The 20,188-nt window shown below is 32.6% G+C and overlaps 1 protein-coding gene across 5 annotated transcripts in view; it reads left to right on the top strand.

The window, feature by feature from the left end:
* Positions 1–20,188, top strand: part of PCLO (piccolo presynaptic cytomatrix protein) — a 520,130-nt gene that overhangs the window by 7,550 nt on the left and 492,392 nt on the right. For all 5 annotated transcript variants that reach the window (XM_074268505.1, XM_074268506.1, XM_074268503.1 and 2 more), the window contains exon 2: positions 286–1,594. In XM_074268505.1, the coding sequence (XP_074124606.1) occupies positions 286–1,594 (1,309 nt within the window). The remainder of the gene's footprint in view (positions 1–285; positions 1,595–20,188) is intronic.

The raw sequence follows: 20,188 nt of genomic DNA, 5'->3' as shown, positions 1-20,188 counted from the left end.
TGTCATAAATATAGTCAACCCAATTTTAGAACTATCTACTCACTCAGAATAGTTAATATTGGAACTACTTATATTGATTAGAATCCCATAAGAATATAAATTTCTTCAGGAGAGAGAATATATATTTACAAATACAAATTTATGATGTTTACATACATATTCTTTGCATTTGTATGCTCAGTGATTAGCAAAATGTCTAATACATAGTATGTGAACAATCAATGTATGTTGATTAATTAATTAGTAAATTCCATTATTTTCATTTCCTTTTCTTTACTGTCTCAGGAAACAAGAGTTTGATAGCAGTCATCATCCAAAGCAACCTGGAAAACCTCCAGATCCTGGGCGTCCTGGGCAACCCACCCTCAGTAAAAGTAGAACAACAGATACTTTGAGAACTGATCAGAAATCTCCTGGAAGAAGCCCTTCTACTACTAGCCTGAGAGAATCTAAATCTAGAACAGATTTTAAAGAAGAACAAAAGTCAAGTATTATGCCTAGCTTTCTCACAGAGTCTAACCCATTAAGTGCTGTCTCCTCTGTTGTAAATAAATTTAACCCGTTTGATTTGATATCAGATTCTGATGTATCCCAGGAAGAAACCACTAGGAAACAAAAAATTGTTCAGAAGGAACCGGCAAAACCTGAAGGCATCACAAAGCCCATATCTCAACAGCAGTCCCCTAAACCAATTACAAAGCCACAAGGGCCTCCCAAAGTTACATCTCAGCCAGCTGGTACTACCAAACCAATACCTCCTCAACAACCTGGAAAAACTAAACCTCAATCTGTTGGGACAGGAAAGCCAACTCAAATTTTAGGGTCTACAGAAGAAGAAGCTTCACGATCAGAGCAGGCAAAGCCACCAGTTCAACAACGAGGTTCAACCAAGACTCAACCAGATCATTCAAAATCAGATCTTGCTAAATCAGTATCACAAGGCCCATCTAAAGCATATTCCCAGCAACTGGGGTCTACAAAATCACCTGCCCAACAGCCTGACCCAACAAAACCACCTGCTCAGCAGCCTGGGCCAACAAAACCTCCCACTCAGCAACCTGGGCCAACAAAACCTCCCACTCAGCAGCCTGGGCCAATGAAACCTCCCATTCAGCAGCCTGGGCCAACAAAACCTCCCACTCAGCAGCCTGGGCCAACAAAACCTCCCCCTCAACAGCCAGCTCCCACAAAACTGACCACTCAGCAGACTGGGACTTCAAAGACCCCCACCCAGCAGCCTGGGCCTTTAAAAACCCCCACTCAGCAGCCAGGGACCACAAAACCTCCTTCCCAACAGTTAGGACCCACAAAACCCCCTTTTCAACAGCCAGGCTCAACAAAACTCCTGGGTCAGCAGACTACAAAACCCTCAAGCCAACAAGCAGAGCCTGGAAAACCTTTGCCACCACAACCAACTTCTTCCCCATCTGCAGCACTGACATCAGCCCAAGGTCCCCCCAAAACCTTTTGTCCTCTTTGCACTACCACGGAACTTCTGCTCCACACTCCGGAAAAGGCCAATTATAATACTTGCACTCAGTGTCAAACAATTGTCTGTAGCCTGTGTGGGTTCAGCCCCCCACATATAACAGAGGTCAGTACATTTATTGTGGTTTCTCTTTCTCGGCTTGGTGAACCTGAATAATAATGCTGCCTTTATCATGAAATGGTATTTTTCAAAACAATCTCATGGTTTTGATGTCATATCACTCTTTATTAAACACAGGATAAAGATGGAAAGCATATTATTAGATAGATAGCTAATATCTAGCTAAACTCCTCTATTTTATATTTGAGGAAAATTAGGCCCTTAAAAGTTGTTACTTCCCTTAGGCTGTATATACAGGAAAAGTTGGGATGCAAATAGAGATTCTGTCTAATAAGCATTATTCTTTCTTTTACTCTACTGCTGAGCTATCTTTTTTTTTAACCTGACATTTGTCATAATATGATACTTTTTAGACACATTAATGTGAACTATGATCACCACATTGTTGATAACAATTATATCAAATTTTTTTTTTTTTTTTCCTGAGGTACTGCATGAATTTCAGGCAATTTGACAGTTGGTTTTGTATCACCAATCACTAAGTATTTATTGAATACTGTACCTATTATGCATCTAACTGAGTGTTATAGCTCTCTATCTAAAAGCAAAAGGATGTTTTAGTAGGTGGCAAATCTTTACTTAAAAGAAACAATATTACATGGCAAAATCATGAAGCAAACTATGGTGACAACAAATTGTGAAGGTTGCAGTGGCAATGGTTTCCTAATTATATTTTAAAAGGGATGTTATTGACATAAAGCTGAAAAATATAGGGATATGACATTCAGATACTGGACAGGACCTAGTTTATTTTTTACAGTGAATGGACTATCCCTGAAGGAAGACAATGGCATTGCCTAGTCAGGTTGGAGAATAGCTGGCAGCCAGGGCACTTTGGAAACTGAATGAGGGACAGACAGTGGACTGGATAATCCTGAATTCATATTTTAATTTTTTATTTTAATTTAAAGCCTTACACAGATTAAATATCTCCCAGAGAGAAGGCTTCTATACAATGGTTATAATGGATAAAAATCAATATTACTAACCATTATTGTTAATTACAAATCTAATTTCTATTAGTGATCATAATTATAATTAATAAGAATAATGTATATTCACAAGGTGTTCTTTTAAGGTATTTACAATCTCACCAATATATTATAATGTAGCTTACTATTGTCTATGCTGTTGTGTTTTAATATAATTACTAATGAAGTACAGTACTTTCCCTAAAATAGCTGGTGAGATAAATGGTACCCCTTTGCCCCTTTTACTGCTATGAAAAAGGAGGATTAGAGAAATTGTATTAGCCATATTTACAGTTACAGCCAGATTTCCTATCACCTAATTTTTTTTTGTATGATGCAACTTCTCTAGCTATGAATAATTATTAATTCAGTATATTTTGGAACTTTGGACCAACCGTGTATTGGTCCCAAGGTAAAGATAAATAAGATATTTTTGACCTTAAGTAGTTTAAATTATAAAATCATAGAATTTAGGAAAGAAAATTTTTCTTACAGATCATTTAGTAAAGAGGCCTCAGTTTACTGATAAAGAAACTGACACTGATCAGGTGAATTTGTTGAGGTTACATAGGTAGCAAATGGCAGATCCAAGATGCTAATTTATTACTATAACTGAAAAAAATAATATTGTGAATAATTACATCTTAAGATGTGAGTCTTACAGATCACAACAACTTCTGGTGAACTCAGTTCCCTCTTAAAAGTTATTAGAAAATCATTGCCTTTGGTCCAGAGGCTCTTCTTGCATTTTCTTTAAACTTGGTAATGTTTTATTCTTGGTGTAAAGCCCTAACCAATTTATTTTGCCTCCTCTGATCCAAAGATCAGATCTGTCATACCCAATTCATAATTATTTTTTCCTCTTGGAATCTTGTTGCCTGCTTCCCATACCTATTTTCCTTCTCACTTCTCCCAATTTTTGCATTATCTAGATCTCCACATGTGTTTTTTAGGATTTATTAAAAGATAAATATTAGTTATAAAGTTACCATAGTAAGGATCTATGTCATCAAAAGTTCATTAAATGAAAATTAAAATAGACTAGATTTTACTTAGTTAAGTGATTCTCTTAAGTTCACTGGCTTAGCCTAATAGCTTTTTAGATCTAGAAATTATTGTCCCTATACTGTAGTTAATCTGATGTAGCTGACATCCCTTGTATCAGAGAATCACCTTTTGAATGGCATGACACTTAGCCCATCTGAGTGTTCATTTGTCTTAGAATAGCTCTTAGCCAATCATGTTACTAATTTCAAGTACAGTTTTTGTTATTTCACTGGCATTCATTTTATTAAATGGCTACTACCTTCAAAAAGTGATTACACTGACCATGTAGAAACCTCTCTCCTTAAATCAAAATGGGAAAGGGGAAAATAAAAGAAATCATTTTGACTCAGAAAAAAGAAAGCTTCAACTTGATACTCAATTCATGACTAGAATTCATAAAATATGTATTTTTTCGAAAAGATTACATGTAAACACACACACACACACACATATATATATATATACATATATATATATACACAAAAATATAAATTGAACGTGTTCCTAATTTCCATTCTAATTTATATTAAAATTTTTTGAACTGAGTAATGATACAATTCTAGTTATGCTTAAGGAAGATTAATCAGGTTGTAATATATTGAATGGATTAGAGAAAAGAGCAACTAGAATTTGGGTGGCTAGTTAGAAAGGCATTGTAGTAGTACCTACTAAAAGCTATTAGTTCCTACACACAGTATTTGGAGGTAGGGAATCTAGGTTTAAATCCTAGGACTAGCCATGTGACTGCTTCTAATCTTCATTTGTAAAAGAAAGCACAGAACTCTTATCTAGTCATCATTCATATGATCTTAAGATGAAACTGATGGTAATATAAAAGATCGGATGGAGATGAGATACCATGTTAGTAAATTCAATAGGATTTGATGATTAATTAAATATGAGGGATAAGGGAGAAGTTAGAAATGACTTTTGATTCTGGATGAAGAAGTGACAAATTTCTTAAAACAAATGACTAATTCTTACTTCAAATGATTTGTGCTCTTTCATTAACATAGGTATTTTCCCAATGCTACACATCCACAATCCACCCACATCTTATTTTGGGAAGCTTTTACCAATTTTTTTTAAAATAAATATTTGATCAGGGGGTCAGTCCAATATGTTGGAGGTCTTCATTTTAGTTCCTTAATATCACCTGAATATCATTGCAGCAAATAAGTGGTTCATCAGTCATGCTCTACTTTTACCACACCTTATATTATGGACATTCATTCCTTTCACCATTGGACAAAATGCTCACTACATTTCCCTGCAGTGACTTCTTGATGACCCTAAATTTTGATTCTTTAGAAATCATGGTAGACTAAAATTCATGGTCTCATAGTTTTTTACCAAAAGAATATTGGTTTCAAAAAATATAAGAAGCATGCACTTTTGAAAGTGAAGCACAACTTCTCAAATGCAATTTAACTTGTTCTCTTTCTCCTTTTATTCTGGGCCTATGTTATTGTACTTTGCTGCAGTGACTGCCAGAAATATATGTCTTACTGTTCCAGTTCACTGGATCATGTATATTGATCAAGAATATCATGGTATAGAAAATAGGTACTTTTTCATTCATTTGTTTTTTCTTGGTAGCTTAGCCTAAACTTTTTTGAGTGTTTGGGAATCTTATTCAGAAATTTTTGTAATGTCCTAGAACTTGCTGCAGTCAGCACAATGTTATTTGTAAACAGCATCTGAAGAACTTAACCATATTTAGGGAATCTCTCTTCCACCTTTGTTGAAACCATCTCTCCCTGTTTTGTGTTTTATTTCACCTAATTAATTGGGGCAAGAAATACTTTTTTTTTTCCAATTTTTTTTATTAATTTTTATAATTATAACTTTTTTTGACAGTACATATACATAGGTATTTTTTTTTTTACAACATTATCCCTTGTACTCCCTTCTGTTCCGAATTTTTCCCTTCCTTTCCTCCACCCTCTTCCCTAGATGGCAAGCATTCCCATACATATTTAATATCTTATAGTATATCCTAGGTACAATATATATGTGCAGAACCGAATTTTGTTGTTGTTATTGTTGCAAAGGAAGATTTGTATTCTGAAGGTAAAAATAATCTGGGAAGAAAAAACACAAACAAAAAAATAATAATAATGCTCACAGTTTACACTCATTTCCCAGTGTTCCTTTTCTGGATGTAGCTGATTCTGTCCATCATTGATCAACTGGAATTGGATTAGCTCTTCCCTATGTTGAAGATATCCACTTCCATCAGAATACATCCTCATACAGTATCATTGTTGAAGTGTATAATGATCTCCTAGTTCTGCTCGTTTCACTCAGCATCAGTTGATGTAAGTCTCTCCAAGCCTCTCTGTATTCCTCCTGTTGGTCATTTCTTACAGAACAATAATGTTCCATAACATTCATATACCATAATTTATCCAACCATTCTCCAATTGATGGACATCCATTCATTTTCCAGTTTCCAGACACTACAAAAAGGGCTGCCACAAACATTTTGGCACATACAGGTCCCTTTCCCTTCTTTAGTATTTCCTTGGGATATAATGGGCCAAGAAATACTAAGGAAAGCAATTTTTGCTATTTCTTTCAAGAAATACTATATAATCTCAAAAGATACATAAGCTACATTTTTAAAGAGCCTTTAAAGTTTCATTTTTTTTTCCTTTATGAAATCAGGTAGGTTTTTATATTAAAGAAACAACAAATGCTGGGGGAGATTTTAGTCTCTGAACTATTCATTTAGTTATGTAACTATAAATCTGCAATTTACTAGAGAAGATTATTTTAAAAAGACCACATTTGTTTTCATCAAGCACATGCTTGATAGACATATGTAGATTGTATTTATAAAGATTTTTGTAGATATGGAAGAACTGTATATTGACAAGTTGTTACTGGTTATCTTCTGAATTAACTTTTTGTTGTTTTTTTTTAATTACAGTTTAATTTGAATTTTTCTAATAATATATGATCTTTGGCTCTTTCAGATATCTCAAGAGGCATTTTATTATGTATGAAGTAATTTACCAGGCACTATGTTAGGTAGTAGATATACAGAGACAAAAATAAAAGTGCTTCTCCTCCATAACCTTACATTCGATCGAGGGAGCAACATCTCCACAGAAGAATTAATTATAATTTAGACACATATATATGAAAGGTATTGGGGTAGGAATGTAGGGGAAGGCATTGGAAGATTTCATAGATTTTGTGAAGGAAATGCTATTTTGAGCTTTCAGTGACAGTAAGGATTCTATAGATAAAGGTAAGAGGACTGCATACAGCAGACAAGTCTGTGCAAGAAGATAAAGAAAGAAGATGAAATGTCACATATGGTGAATAACAAGGAAACCAATTTAGTGAGAATATAAGGGACATGAAGTAGGTTAAGCTAGAACAATCCTTTGAAGATAGAATAATGCCAAATTGAGAGGGGCTTTCAAGGTTTAAAAAGAAGGTCTTATTTATTTATTTTTGGTGGAAGCAAGACAGAACCATTAAAGTTTCTTGAAAAGGAAAGTGATATGGGTAAGACTTGTTTTTTAGAAGATCAGCTTGTCAGTGATGTGGAGGGTTGATTAGAAGAGGCAGAGACAGGAAGCAGGGGGACCAGCTAGAAGACCATTGCAATTTTCTAGGTGAAAAGTGATGAAAACCTGATCTAATGTAATATCTATGTGAGAAGAGAGAAGGGAATGAAATGAAAAATTTCATTTATAACAGTCACACTCTCAGGAGCAAGGCAGAATAAAAATTAGGCCTGATTTTAAGGTTTTTCAACCTCCATGATTGGAAGGATAGTGATGCTTTTGACATAAATATGGAAATGAGAAAGAAGGGAAGAGTCCTGAGAAAAAGATAATTACCTCAGTTCTGCATTTATTGTATGTAAGAGGTCTATGGGATAACCAGTTAGAAATGTCCCATTAGCAATTGGTCTTCTGGGATCAAAGTTCAGAAGAAAAAAAAGACTGGAAATTGGATAGATCAAGGAGTCATTTGCATTAATATCATTGTTGAATCAGTAATGCATCCTATCACCAATAAAGATAATAGAGAGAAAAATAGAGGGACAGAGTCCTGGGATATAGCCATACATAAAAAGTGAGACATGAGAGTTGATGCAGCAATGAATACTGAAAGTTGAACAACCATTTAAGTCTGAGTATGTAACCAAAGGAAAACAGGAGAGCACACTAGGTAAGAGTAGTATAACCAAAACCCAGATAGAAGACTATCTAAAAGGCATGTTCAGCAATGTAATGTGTTATAAAAGAATCTAGCAGAATGGGAACTGAAAAGAAAAACTATTGTATTTACGTTTTGTGGGAAGTCTTAGAATAGTTTCTACTGAATGATAAATAAGGTCAGAAGCCAGTTTAGAAGGCAGTGAGAAGTAAAATGCTGTATGAGTTTAAAGTGCAAGTGGGGAAGCAACCATTGGATAGAATAGTTATTAGAAAATTGGTCATGTTCAAAACAGCTTCCGATACTGGGCAAGACAACTAAGCTTTCCGTTGTCTCCAGTTTACTCTCAAAACCTATGAGTTACAGAAACTGACAGGTAATGAAGCTGACCTGCATTACTGGAGAGACATTGTAAACTGGTAATTACCCATCCCAGTGAAGTAATACAGTACCCACTCCCTTAGACCACATAGTGCATTTTCTCCATTTAAATATTGGAGAATCAATCCTTCAACATCTTTAAAAAAATTATTTCCATTACAATCCTCCTTTGTCTGTACTTGATCTGGTTCAGCAGTATTTGTTATTTCTCTTAGCATATTTTTTACTTTATTACACAGAATATTTTAGAATCTAAATCTGATAGTTTTATTCTCAATTGTAAAGAAGATTGTGATAGAACTATTGATAGCTGTCTTCTATTGTTTTGATATTTTTCTTTTCATTTTAAGTGCTCTTGAAATGATTAATTCTTGCTTTTTGCAATCATTATTACTCTACCCTCTGTAATTAGGTGTTATTGCTCATAATGTTTCACTGTTCCCCTCCATAAAAATTTTAAAATTGGTTTGTATTCGAAACTAGTTTTGCATTAGACTAACATTTTCCCCTACTTAGCAAGAAAATCAAATACATATTAATATATTTTAGACTTTACAGGAAATGTTAATGATAATGTTGATATATCTCAATTCATTTGACTATTTCTATTCATTTCCCACTTTGGAGCAACAATAGCTTATTTAAATAAGTTAAGTTGATTATGGTTAAATCACAACCCAAACTGTCATCTTTATCCTAATAATTTCTGCTGTAATAAGTCACTGGTCTAATTGTACACAAAAAAGAAATTTAGACACTAATAATAGTGATTCCCCACCACTGTCTATTAGTATGTAGTTGATTAAATGGCTAAACAATATTATTTGCCACTTCCTATGTTTATCAATTTATAACTCTCTCAAAGAAAGCATTGGTCATATAAGGATGTGAGCTTTCTAAATGACAAGTATTTTGTTTCTTCTATTTCTTGATAATGAGTAACATAACTTCTAGTTAACAAAAGAACCTAATTTTAAGCCTACTTTGGCAGGTTTATGCCTTTGTGTGCTATGGACGGGAAAGTTGTAAAGAATGCTCAGAGTGGGAAAAAAGAGACCATAAACTCTGAATTTCTTGTGGTAGCTACCTGATTCTAAAAGTATGAGTTGTCTTAGGAGTTGTTGTTAGTTAATTGGAACAATAATGGCATAAAAATAAGATTGTATGCCTCAACTCTCTGCTATCTTTCAATATGATTGTCATTTATTGGTCCTCACATTTTAAAAAATTTTTTATTAATTTTTATAATTATAACATTTTTTGACAGTACATATGCATAGGTAATTTTTTACAATATTATCCCTTATACTCCCTTCTATTCCGAATTTTTCCCTCCTTCCCTCCACCCTCTCCCCTTGATGGCAGGCATTCCCATACATATCAAATATGTTATATTATATCCTAGATACAATATATATATGTGCAGAACCGAATTTTGTTGTTGTTGTTGCAAAGGAAGAATTGTATTTGGCCCTCACATTTTTAAAACTCTGTGTGGAAAAATATTTTTGTGACAAAAAAACCTTATTGAATATTATACAATCCAGGCTAATGTAATATAAAATTTAAAAATAGCTTTATTAAATGCTAGCATATATAAAAAATTTTGCTGAGGACTGGAGGGTATATGAATACAAAGAATAAGAAGTGTATAATTAGTGATGTGACTTTTAAAAACTAGAATATAATTTTATTAGGGTTAGGGCTGTTTTTCACTTTTATTCTTGAATCTCCAGGATTGAGCAGTGACATATGTAGTTGTTATTGTTCAGTTATTTCAGTCATGTCTTATTCTTTAAGACACCGTGTGGGGTTTTCTTGGCAAAAAATACTGCAGTGATTGGTCATTTCTTTGTCCAGCTCATTTTATAGATGAGGAAACTAAGGCAAACAGCATGAAGTGATTTGCCCAAGATCACACAGACAGTAAATGTTAGGCCACATTTTGACTCATCTTCTTGATTCTAGGTCTGGTGCTCTATCCATTGCATCACCTAGATATAATATGCATCATATTTTATATATTTATATGTAATATATACTACAAATCATATTATAATATATAAATTATACATATAATTCCATAATTTAAATATAATATACATCAAACATTTTGTTGAATTGAATTCACAGAAAATAATTTAGTTAGTAGAAATGCAAAGTAATATAGCACTAGAGCTAGAGAGATTTTAGAAATTATTTTATGGATGATGGAAATGAAACCCTGCAAAATGAAGAATCTTGACCAAGGTCATAGTTAGTGAATCTTATAACCTGATCTAGACCCAAGTCTATGGACTTCTAATTTAATATTTCTATTTTTACCATGTGATAGGTTGAAGCCATATTGTGCCCTTAATTTTATTTTTAATGAAGTTTGACCTTTATTTCTTAGGTAGTGGAGATATTTTTTTAGGGTTAATATGATCAGACATTTGTATTAGGCAGATATTTATGACACCTAAGTGTAGGATAGATCAGTGTTGGGGAAGATTGGTAGTAAAAAGAACTATTAGAAAGCTTAATAAAGATTGTAGGATAAAGGTAAGAGTCTGCTAACTAAATGTATAACTGAGATAGAGAAGTTAAAGATGACTCAAGTTTTAAGCTTGAATTAATTGAAAGATAATGATGTCATTAAAAGAAAAGTAAAGCCATTATTATTCTTGGTATCATTTCTTTACATAATTAATTCTCAGCCCATTGAAATCTAAATTCTAATTTCACTACTTTATTGAAATTTTTGCAAAAGTTATCAGTAATTCCTTGCTAATTTCAGTGGCCTCTTTCAGTTAATATTCTCCTTGAACTTTGTAGTTTTTGACATTGTTGATGTTTTTCTTCTAGATTCTCTTACATCCCTTTGCATTACTTTGTTCCCTCTTTAATTCTTCTTTCTTAGTCTCATTTACTGCTTAATCCTTTTCTGAATTTTCTTTTGTCTCAGTATTTTCTCTTTTAATAATCTCAATTCCTTCAATGGTTTCAATGATTATTTTTTCAAAGATCATACTCACACATACATACATACATATTATTGAATATATAACATATACACAACCCTAATCTGAATCCTGGTATCTAGTTCTTAATCTTCAAATTTCTGCAAGGCATCTTGACTTGATGCGTTTGAGATTTTCACTGTATAATTTCCAACATGGAATTCATATTTTGCAATCTTGACATCAACATTGATTCTTTTACCCTTTTCCTTTCACACATTCCTAGCCATATTAATTGTTAAGTCTACTTTTGCAACATCTCATATATCTCTTCACAGGATCATATAAATAATATAATCTTCCTCTGTTAAAGTCTTCTGAAGGTGCAGATCTGTTTCAGTGAAAATTTTTAACTGGATTGCTATAGTCTTGCCTTTCTATAATGATTCCTCTCCATTTTTTCAGCCTTGTTTTATTCTATATCCCTTCTTGCACTCTATATTCCAGTTAAACTATTTCCTGATATTATAATTCCATCTCCAAACTACATGCAACAGCACGAGTCACTCTCCATACCTCCAGTTCCCTCTCTTCTCTCTTACCACATGCTTACTGAAGCCTTTTCTGATCTCTCATTTTTTATTTTTAATTTTCCCCAGTTACATGTAAAAAGTATTTTTCTTGGTTATACATGCACATTCATTTTTTTACACATTTCTTTATGAATCATGTTGTGAGAGAAAAAAGAACAAAAGAAAAGGTGAAAAAAGTGAACATAACATTTGTTGATTTACATTCAGTATACATGGTTCTCTTTGTGGATGCAGATAGTGTTTTCTATCCAAAGTCTTCTGAAATTGCCTTTGATCACTGAACCACTGAGAAGAACCAAATTTGTCATGGTTGATCAATGCATAATCTTGCTCTTACTGTATATAATGTATTCCCGGTTCTGCTTGTTTTGCTCAGCATCAGTTCACATACATCTTTCTAGGCCTTTCAGCTTGTTACTCATTTTTATAGAGCAATAATATTCCATTACTTTTATATATCATGACTTATTTAACCATTCCCCAACTGATGAGCATCTGTTAATTCTTCAATACTTTGACACCACAAAATGAGCTCCTACAAACATTTTTGCACGTTTGGATCCTTTTCCCTCTTTTATGATTCCTTTGGAATACAGATCAAAGGGTACACATAGTTTTATAGTCCTTTGTTCCAAACTGCTTTTCAAAATGGTGGATCATTTCACAACACCAACAATGCATTAGTATCCCAGTTTTTCCAACACTTATTCTCTCCAACATTTATTATTATCTTCTGTCATCTTAGCTAATTTGAGAGGTATGTGATAGTATCACAGAGTTGTTTTAATTCATATTTCTTTAATCAATAGTGATTTAAAGCACTTTTCATATGACTATAGATGTCTTTAATTTCTTCAGCTGAAAATTTCTTCATAGAAAAGGCTCTTCATAGCCTTTGACCATTTATCAATTGGGGAATGGCTTGCATTATAAATTTTACACTATTCTTTTTGTATTAGAAATGAGGCCTTTATCAGAAACACTAGCTGCAAAATTTTTTTCTGTCAGCTTTGTCTAATCTCTCATGTTAACGTGCTCTTCTTTCTGGAAGTTTTCTGGAGCATTGAATTTGATATGTGCATCTTATGGAATACCTCTCCTTGTGAAGTATAAACTCTTGTGAAGAGGATGGTTTCTTTTTTTTGTGTGTGTATATATCTCTGGTAACTAGTACCTAGTAGATACTTTGTGGTTGTTACAAAGAAGCATCATAGCTTTTTGGAAAAAAACTTAGAGTCAGAGCAGGATCACCTGGTCTCAAGGTCCCAATACCACAGGATAATCTTATAGTTTATAAATTGCAGGACAGTTGCTGGTATGCATTGATAAAATTTCCTCAATTTCTTATACCAATGAAAATGAAAAAAAAAAAAAAAGAGGGGTGATGGGGAAAGTTCTTGAATTGATTTGGATTTCTCCATTCTGAAGAATCTTGATTTGGATTTTGACATGGCATAATCTCACATTCTAATTCAGGCTTCATCACTGTGAAGTTTTGCAGATGTGGTCAAGTCACTTAATACTCCTGCATTTGTTACCTCAACTGGTAATCAAAGCAAGCAGTATTTTTTTCTTTCACTGAGAGAGTCTGGTAGGATGTTTAACATTAAATATATGAAATCATGTTTAAAACTATAAAATTCCTATAAATGTAAGATGTTGGAATATAGGAAGCCTCTACCTTATGTATGAATTTCCTCCTAAATATTTATTTTTAAGTTGTTTGCTGGCCTTCCCATAGCAAGAAAAAATTATGAATAATTAGAAATCCTTGTGATTATCCTCAATCAATCAATACAGATTTATTTAGCATGTTTTGTGCAGTAGTAAGGCAGGTAGATGACATAGCACATAGAGAGTAAGCCTGGAGACACTTAGTAGGTGTATGACCCTAGGAAATTACTTAATTCTGTCTACCATAGTTTTTTCATCTATAAAATGAGCTGAAGAAGAAAATGGCAAACTAGTATCTTTGCAAAGAAAACCTCAAATGAGGTCAAGAAGAGTCAGACATGACTGGAAAATGTCTGAATTTGCTAATCATTATGCTAAGGGCTGAGGATACAAAGACAGAAATGAAACAGTGCTTCAAAGATCTTACATTCTAATGATAGAGAAAACACATATAAAATAAATACAAGGTTGTTGGGGAAGGGATATGCTCAATGATTGGGAGTGGAACTAGGAAATACTTCATTTAGAATGTAGCATTATTTTACTTATTAAATTATGCCACAAAGTAATGTTTACACTTCCTAGAAATTGATAACTCTTTTTCTAGGAGAAAATGGTTTCAGAGTTCCAGCTCAAAAATAAGGGAAGACATTTCTGCCTGCCCTGAACAAGCAAAGGATAGAATAAAAGTTCTTGGTGGTGGGAGTGTGGAAGAGGGAAAAGTGGAAGCTTTAGAGGTGAGGCAGGAGTTCTCGTGTTTGTCATACACCATATGGAAGTGGTAGTATAGAAAATAGGGTAATTAAGGCTGAATTTTTAATTTATCTTAGGGGTATCATTAACTTCTTATCTCTTTAAAAAAAACTTTTAAAACTTTCTTAATTCTTAATCTCTTAAGAGGATACAGAAACTCATAGATATGGATTGATATCTTCTAACATAAATTATAGAAAATGTCTTGATTGAACAAAATACTGAATAAATAAATTCATTTAGGAATGAATTGGGTTGCCTCCATGTGGAGCAGGTATAGCAGCTCCAGATTAAAATTCTTTTGTCCTGCCCTTTCACTAGTATTTCATAAATTTGTAACTACTTACATGAATTTCCAAATTACCTAAGAAAATGCAACCATGTTTCCTTTTCTTAGTAACTGATGAGATATGTTTCCTTACACTCTTATCATTTGCTATCATATAATCACTGTACTTGCATTAAAGGTACTTGCAGTTATTAAAATAAAACATTCCTCAAGCACAGAAACGAATATTTAGTTCTGTAGTTCTAAGCTACTTACTTCAGAAAAAAAGAAGATTCATTTACTTAAGGCAGTGAACATAGAGCTAACTATTTTTTCCTACTAAAAGATCCTTGTCTTCTGTCATCTCCTATTTAGGAATATATAATCGAATGACTTTATATTGAATTTACCTGTGTGTACTGAGATTAGAATACATGAAATACTATGATTCCTCAATAGCTTCTGGTGTCAACTTGAAAATGTGTTCATAATGGTTTACAATTTGTCACTTCTTTCATGTTTGTTGCAGGGAGAAAAATCCTGTAATCTTAATTCTGCACTTAAAGCATGAATAAGAAAAAAGATTCTAAAAATATTTTTCTTTAGTTTTCAAATTTATTTTTGATAATTAATATTGTCTGGCATCTGGCCTAAGAATAGATCTGGGATAGAGCTGCAAAAACTAATATAATATAATATAATATAATATAATATGATATGATATGATATGATATGATATGATATAATGTAATGTAATATAATATAATATAATATAATATAATATAATATAATATAATATAATATAATATAATATAATATAATATAATATAATATAATATAATATAATAATATGTCATAACCTAAATATTTTCCTGATGTTGTATATTTTTAGTTATATTTGATTGATGCTTTTTGTCTTACTTCACAATAATTTCTGGGAAAGGGAAAATATGTTTCCTTCCTCTTCAGAATGAACTTTTTCTAAAAGCAAGTAAGCAAAACCACATATTACAGTGACTATATTTGATGACTTTATATAGCATTATATCCAGTAGTCATTCCCTATCTCTTGGTAATGAGGAAGAAAATTTTTTTAATTTATTCTCAAGGACCATCAATTAATTTTTGTTTCTTTTATTAAGAGTCAACTTTCTTTTCGTGCTCTTCTCATTTATTATATCAAAGTCACTGTGTGTATGTATGTATATTCTATTTACTCCAGTAGCAATTTACATAAATCTTGTTTTATTTCTCTGAATTTCTTATACTTGTCACCTTTTATTCTACAATAGCATCCCACTATATTCATATCCTATACTTTTTTAGCTGTTCTCTGAAATATAACACTTTATTTACTTTTTTTTTTTCCCCAAAATATTTTTGCATATGTTGGAACTTTGTCTCTGTTTGATTTCTTGATTTGCCCCTATTTTGACCTATGTTTATAGGTCAGAAGATTTAGAGATTTTAGTCATTCCTTTTTGCATAATTCCAGATTGATATTCAGAATAGTTGAACCAATTCAAGAGTCCCCCTAAGCCTATCTTCTCATAGTCCCACTGATATTGACAGTTACTGATCATCTTTCATCTTTGGTCATCTTTTTCCAATTTCAGGATGTTAAGGGGAATCTTAGAGTTCATAATTTTAATATCTCAAAGTTCATATTAGGGATGCAAATTACTGATGATATATTTTAAGACTTTAAAAATTATTTGAGAAATATTTTCATATGAAAGCATGAGCTAAATATTGGGAGTGGAAATGTATTGAAGATATCGGAAAATTCCCCCCTCACTCAGGACAATAAAATTATATAATTTAAACTAGAAAACATCATAAGATTCAGAAATGACCTTAACTGTCATCTGGTCAGCATCCTCCTTAATTTTACAGAGAAATAACCTGAGATGCAGAGAAATTAATTGACTTGCCCATGTTCACACAAATGATAGAACTAGCTTCTGACTCATGTCCCATGATCCCAAATTCAGTTCTCTTTCTTCTATCTTCCTTTTTTTGCAGATAGCAAAACTGAGCTCAGGGAAGTTGAATAACTTGTTAAAGGTCACACAAATAGGCAAGATTTGAAGGAACACTGATTTTGGAAGCAGATACTTTTCCACTGCATAGCAGGCATGGAGAGAGAATATATGTAGTGTTTGAGGGAGTAATCAAGGATTATTGTGCCTAAACAGTGAATCTGAAGTCAAGTATTCTGCTTTGTGCTGTGTCAAGTGTTTTGCCAATTTCAAATAATAAGAATAGGTTAGACTTACTCTCTCTGGGGATATTTCTCTAGACTGGCCAATGCGGGATGTGCTCTATACCTCTCATTGAAATGCTTGTGCTTTGCACTTGCACTCCCTCCCTCCTTCTCCCCTTCCTTCCCCCTTCCCTCCCTCTTCTTCTCCCCCCTCCCCTCCTATGAAATTCCATTCCTTGCTCATTCCTTTTTGGTATGTTTATTCTTTTTTGTTCTCAGTGCAGTTACTTGATTCAATCTCATCTTCTTTCCTACCTATTAGATTGTACTCTCCTTTAAGAGTGTATATTACATCTTCTTTCTCCATGTAGTCTTTGTCATTTAACAAATCTTTCAGATAGAAAGTTGATGAATTTTGGTTGAATGAATTCTTAATTTCCATAACATTTAATTTCTCATCTTGGCCAAGACCCATCTCACAGTTCCTTCATATTAGAGCATTTTGAACAAATAAAATAATTTCTGATTACTATTCCCAAATGTCTGAAAAAAAAGTTTCACCTTCAACTTTTTTCATAACTCTCATATTTCTTTTCATAAGCCCACTTTAAAAGTTGTTTTAAGCTTATATATTAACATGGCACATATATAGTATGATGAATTAATTATATTGTTAAGAATAAGATTTCTGCTATGGAAGCAGATATCTATACTTTATAAATTATTAGTTGAGGAAACTCAAAATGGTTATAAGCTATTTCCTTCTTTCACTTTCCACCTCTTAAAAACACATATTCAAACGGTATTCTCTCTATATTTTTAAATCAACATTTAAGACAAAAGTGAAATTTCATTTGTTGTCTTTTCAGACTTATCGAAGATAAAAATGGAAGTAGAATCTTATCTATTTCCCCTTGTGTTCCCAGTAATCTGATGGAAAATTGAACATGTCAAATAGTTGTCTTTCTACTTTTTGTTTTGTATTTTTTGGTTCCCTAGGAAGTAAATCTTCTTAGTTTCTCCTTCTACCTATTACCATTTTCAGAGTATAAGACTAGGGGCATATTTACATAGTACACCAAATATAAATAGGGTTCTGGACTGTTAGTCTCAAAGTTTGAATCCTACTTAAATGACTTAATTACTTTATGTCCCTGGGCATGTAACTTAAGCCCCCAAGCCTTAGTTTCCTTATATGAAAAATGGGGATAATAACACTCTTAGAGAGGAATTTAAAAAATCAAACAAAGTGATGTATATAAGGTATTTTTCATATGGTAAAGTGTCATGTATCTTTATGTTGTTTTAAATTAAATTCAGAGAAGAAAGCAAAGTTATAATTGATTTAAAAAAAAATCCTTCTAGTGGTTTCTACAGTGGAGAGAAAGAACTATGAAGACCTTTTTAGACATTGTACTCATTGTTATTCTTTGAGCCAGTGGTTTCCACTAACATGAACTGGTACCACCAGAAGAGAGATTTCTAGGCATGTTTTCTGTGGTCTGAATATTTTAGAGAAATTACATAGCATGTTTTGAGTGAACACTGACAATATTGACAGTGTATAGATTGCTAATTTAAGAAATATGGGTTCTCTTGCGATGGGAAGGGAAGAGAAGGAAAAAGAAATAAGGTTTTTGATAATACCTACTTTGTGCTAGGTATTTTTACAAATATTTTCTACATTTGATACTCACAAGAACCCATTTTTTAGTTGAAGAAACTTAAATAAATGGAGGTATAATGACTTTCCCAATATTACAGAGCTAGTAAGAGTCTGAGAACAGATATAACTTAGGTTTTCTTGACTCTAGGCCTGGTACTCTACCCATTGGGCCACCAACTATATCTGGACAACATAGATTAAAGCCTGTAGAATTTCACATGTTTTATTGGGAAGAATGATTTCTTGTATCTCTAGTCCAATGCTATCATTAAAGACAATTCTATCTATCAATGGAATCTGTAACTCTCTGGAAATTTAGTCTTATGAGAGTTGCTTGGAGACCTCAGAAATTAAATGATCTGCTCAGTGATCAATCAAATGAATGTCAGAGGCATTGAAAAATGGTCTCCATCACTCAAAAACGTTGATCTATCTAGATACTGTAACAACTTCCATTTCTCTGTGTTTTTATATGTGCACATATGTGTACATTTGTATGAATGTGTATGTTTGGGGTCTAGCTATAGACTTTGGGCCACCAATGCAGTTCTGCAATAATTATTTAACTTAAAGACATATAGAGAGTTATCTGGGGCAGTAAAAAACTATAATACCCAAAACCACATAATCTAAATGTGTCAGAGGCAAGATACTTTTAACCTAAGTCTTCCTGCTAACAGCACATTGCAGTTTTTCTCTTAATTTTTAAATAATGTAAATATAAATAATATTAGGAAAATGATGAGGATGGAGTAATATACCTTTTTTGTTTTAGCTTTGGACTACTAAAATATCATTTATATAATGCTTTAAAGTTCACAAAGCACTTTGTATTTTTAAAAAAATCTCAATGTTCACAACTCTTTGAGGTCAGTATTATTATTTATCATCCTCATTTCACAGATGAGGAAATTGAGCCTGAGGGCAATTGAATTAACTGATTTTTAACTCAGATCTTTCTTATGCCAAGTTTAGTGTTCTAGCGATTGTACCACCTAGCTATTCAGTTATTCTGATCAGATAGATTTGATCAGTCTACTTTGAATTTACATTTCTAGAAGAAAATTATTTCTTGAAGCACAAAATTGATAGTACTATTAAGATTCTATCTAGATATTTTAATTTACAAAATATTTTCCTTGGTATAAAAATGAAAAAAAAAATATTAGTGAGTTAGTCAGAATTCTTGGATTTGAATCTTAGTGCTTCTATCAAGTAGTGTGATCTTTGATCAAGTTACTCCTTTGAGTTTCATTTTCCTCATTTACAAAGTGATGATGATATGATGATGATAACTACAATAAAAGGCCATGAAGCTTCAATTTCAAAATAAAAGTTCTTCTAGTATCATAACAATATATACAAAACAAGGTGGTAAGATTTTGCAGTCTTCAAAATATTACATAGGACAGCAATGGAAAAGCCAAATAGAAATATTACTATTTGGGGGGAGATTGTGATGGGAAAGGTAAGATATCTTTGAAATTTTCTGAGAGAAGGAAAACCAGAGCAGATGATGATCTTGGACAAGAAATGTGATAAAAGACACATAATGGCACAAGTCATTTTATGTATTTGCACTTTATTTTGGCCATCTGTGAAATGGTGATATTAGAAATTAAAACCAGTTGGAGCTTTTAAAGCACTTTCAGCTCCAAAGATGAAACATATTGTTGGATTCTTTTTTTCTTAAAGGAGTTACTGAAGAAATAGAGTAGTATAAATAGATTGTCTTTTCAGCCTAACCTTTCAGGAACTTTCCTTTCTTCAAAATAACTTCAAAATATATTAGATACTTTTCCAATTAATCCAAGTTGTTATTGTTGTTGTTGTTTTTAATAAGCAAACACAAAAAAAGCAAAAACCTTTTATAACTTGAACAAAATGACTTTTGAA

The sequence above is a fragment of the Sminthopsis crassicaudata genome, chromosome 5 (genome assembly GCF_048593235.1).
Source record: "Sminthopsis crassicaudata isolate SCR6 chromosome 5, ASM4859323v1, whole genome shotgun sequence".
Taxonomy (NCBI): domain Eukaryota; kingdom Metazoa; phylum Chordata; class Mammalia; order Dasyuromorphia; family Dasyuridae; genus Sminthopsis; species Sminthopsis crassicaudata.
Note: the sequence above shows the minus strand (reverse complement) of the source record. Positions and strands in the feature narration are given on the sequence as shown.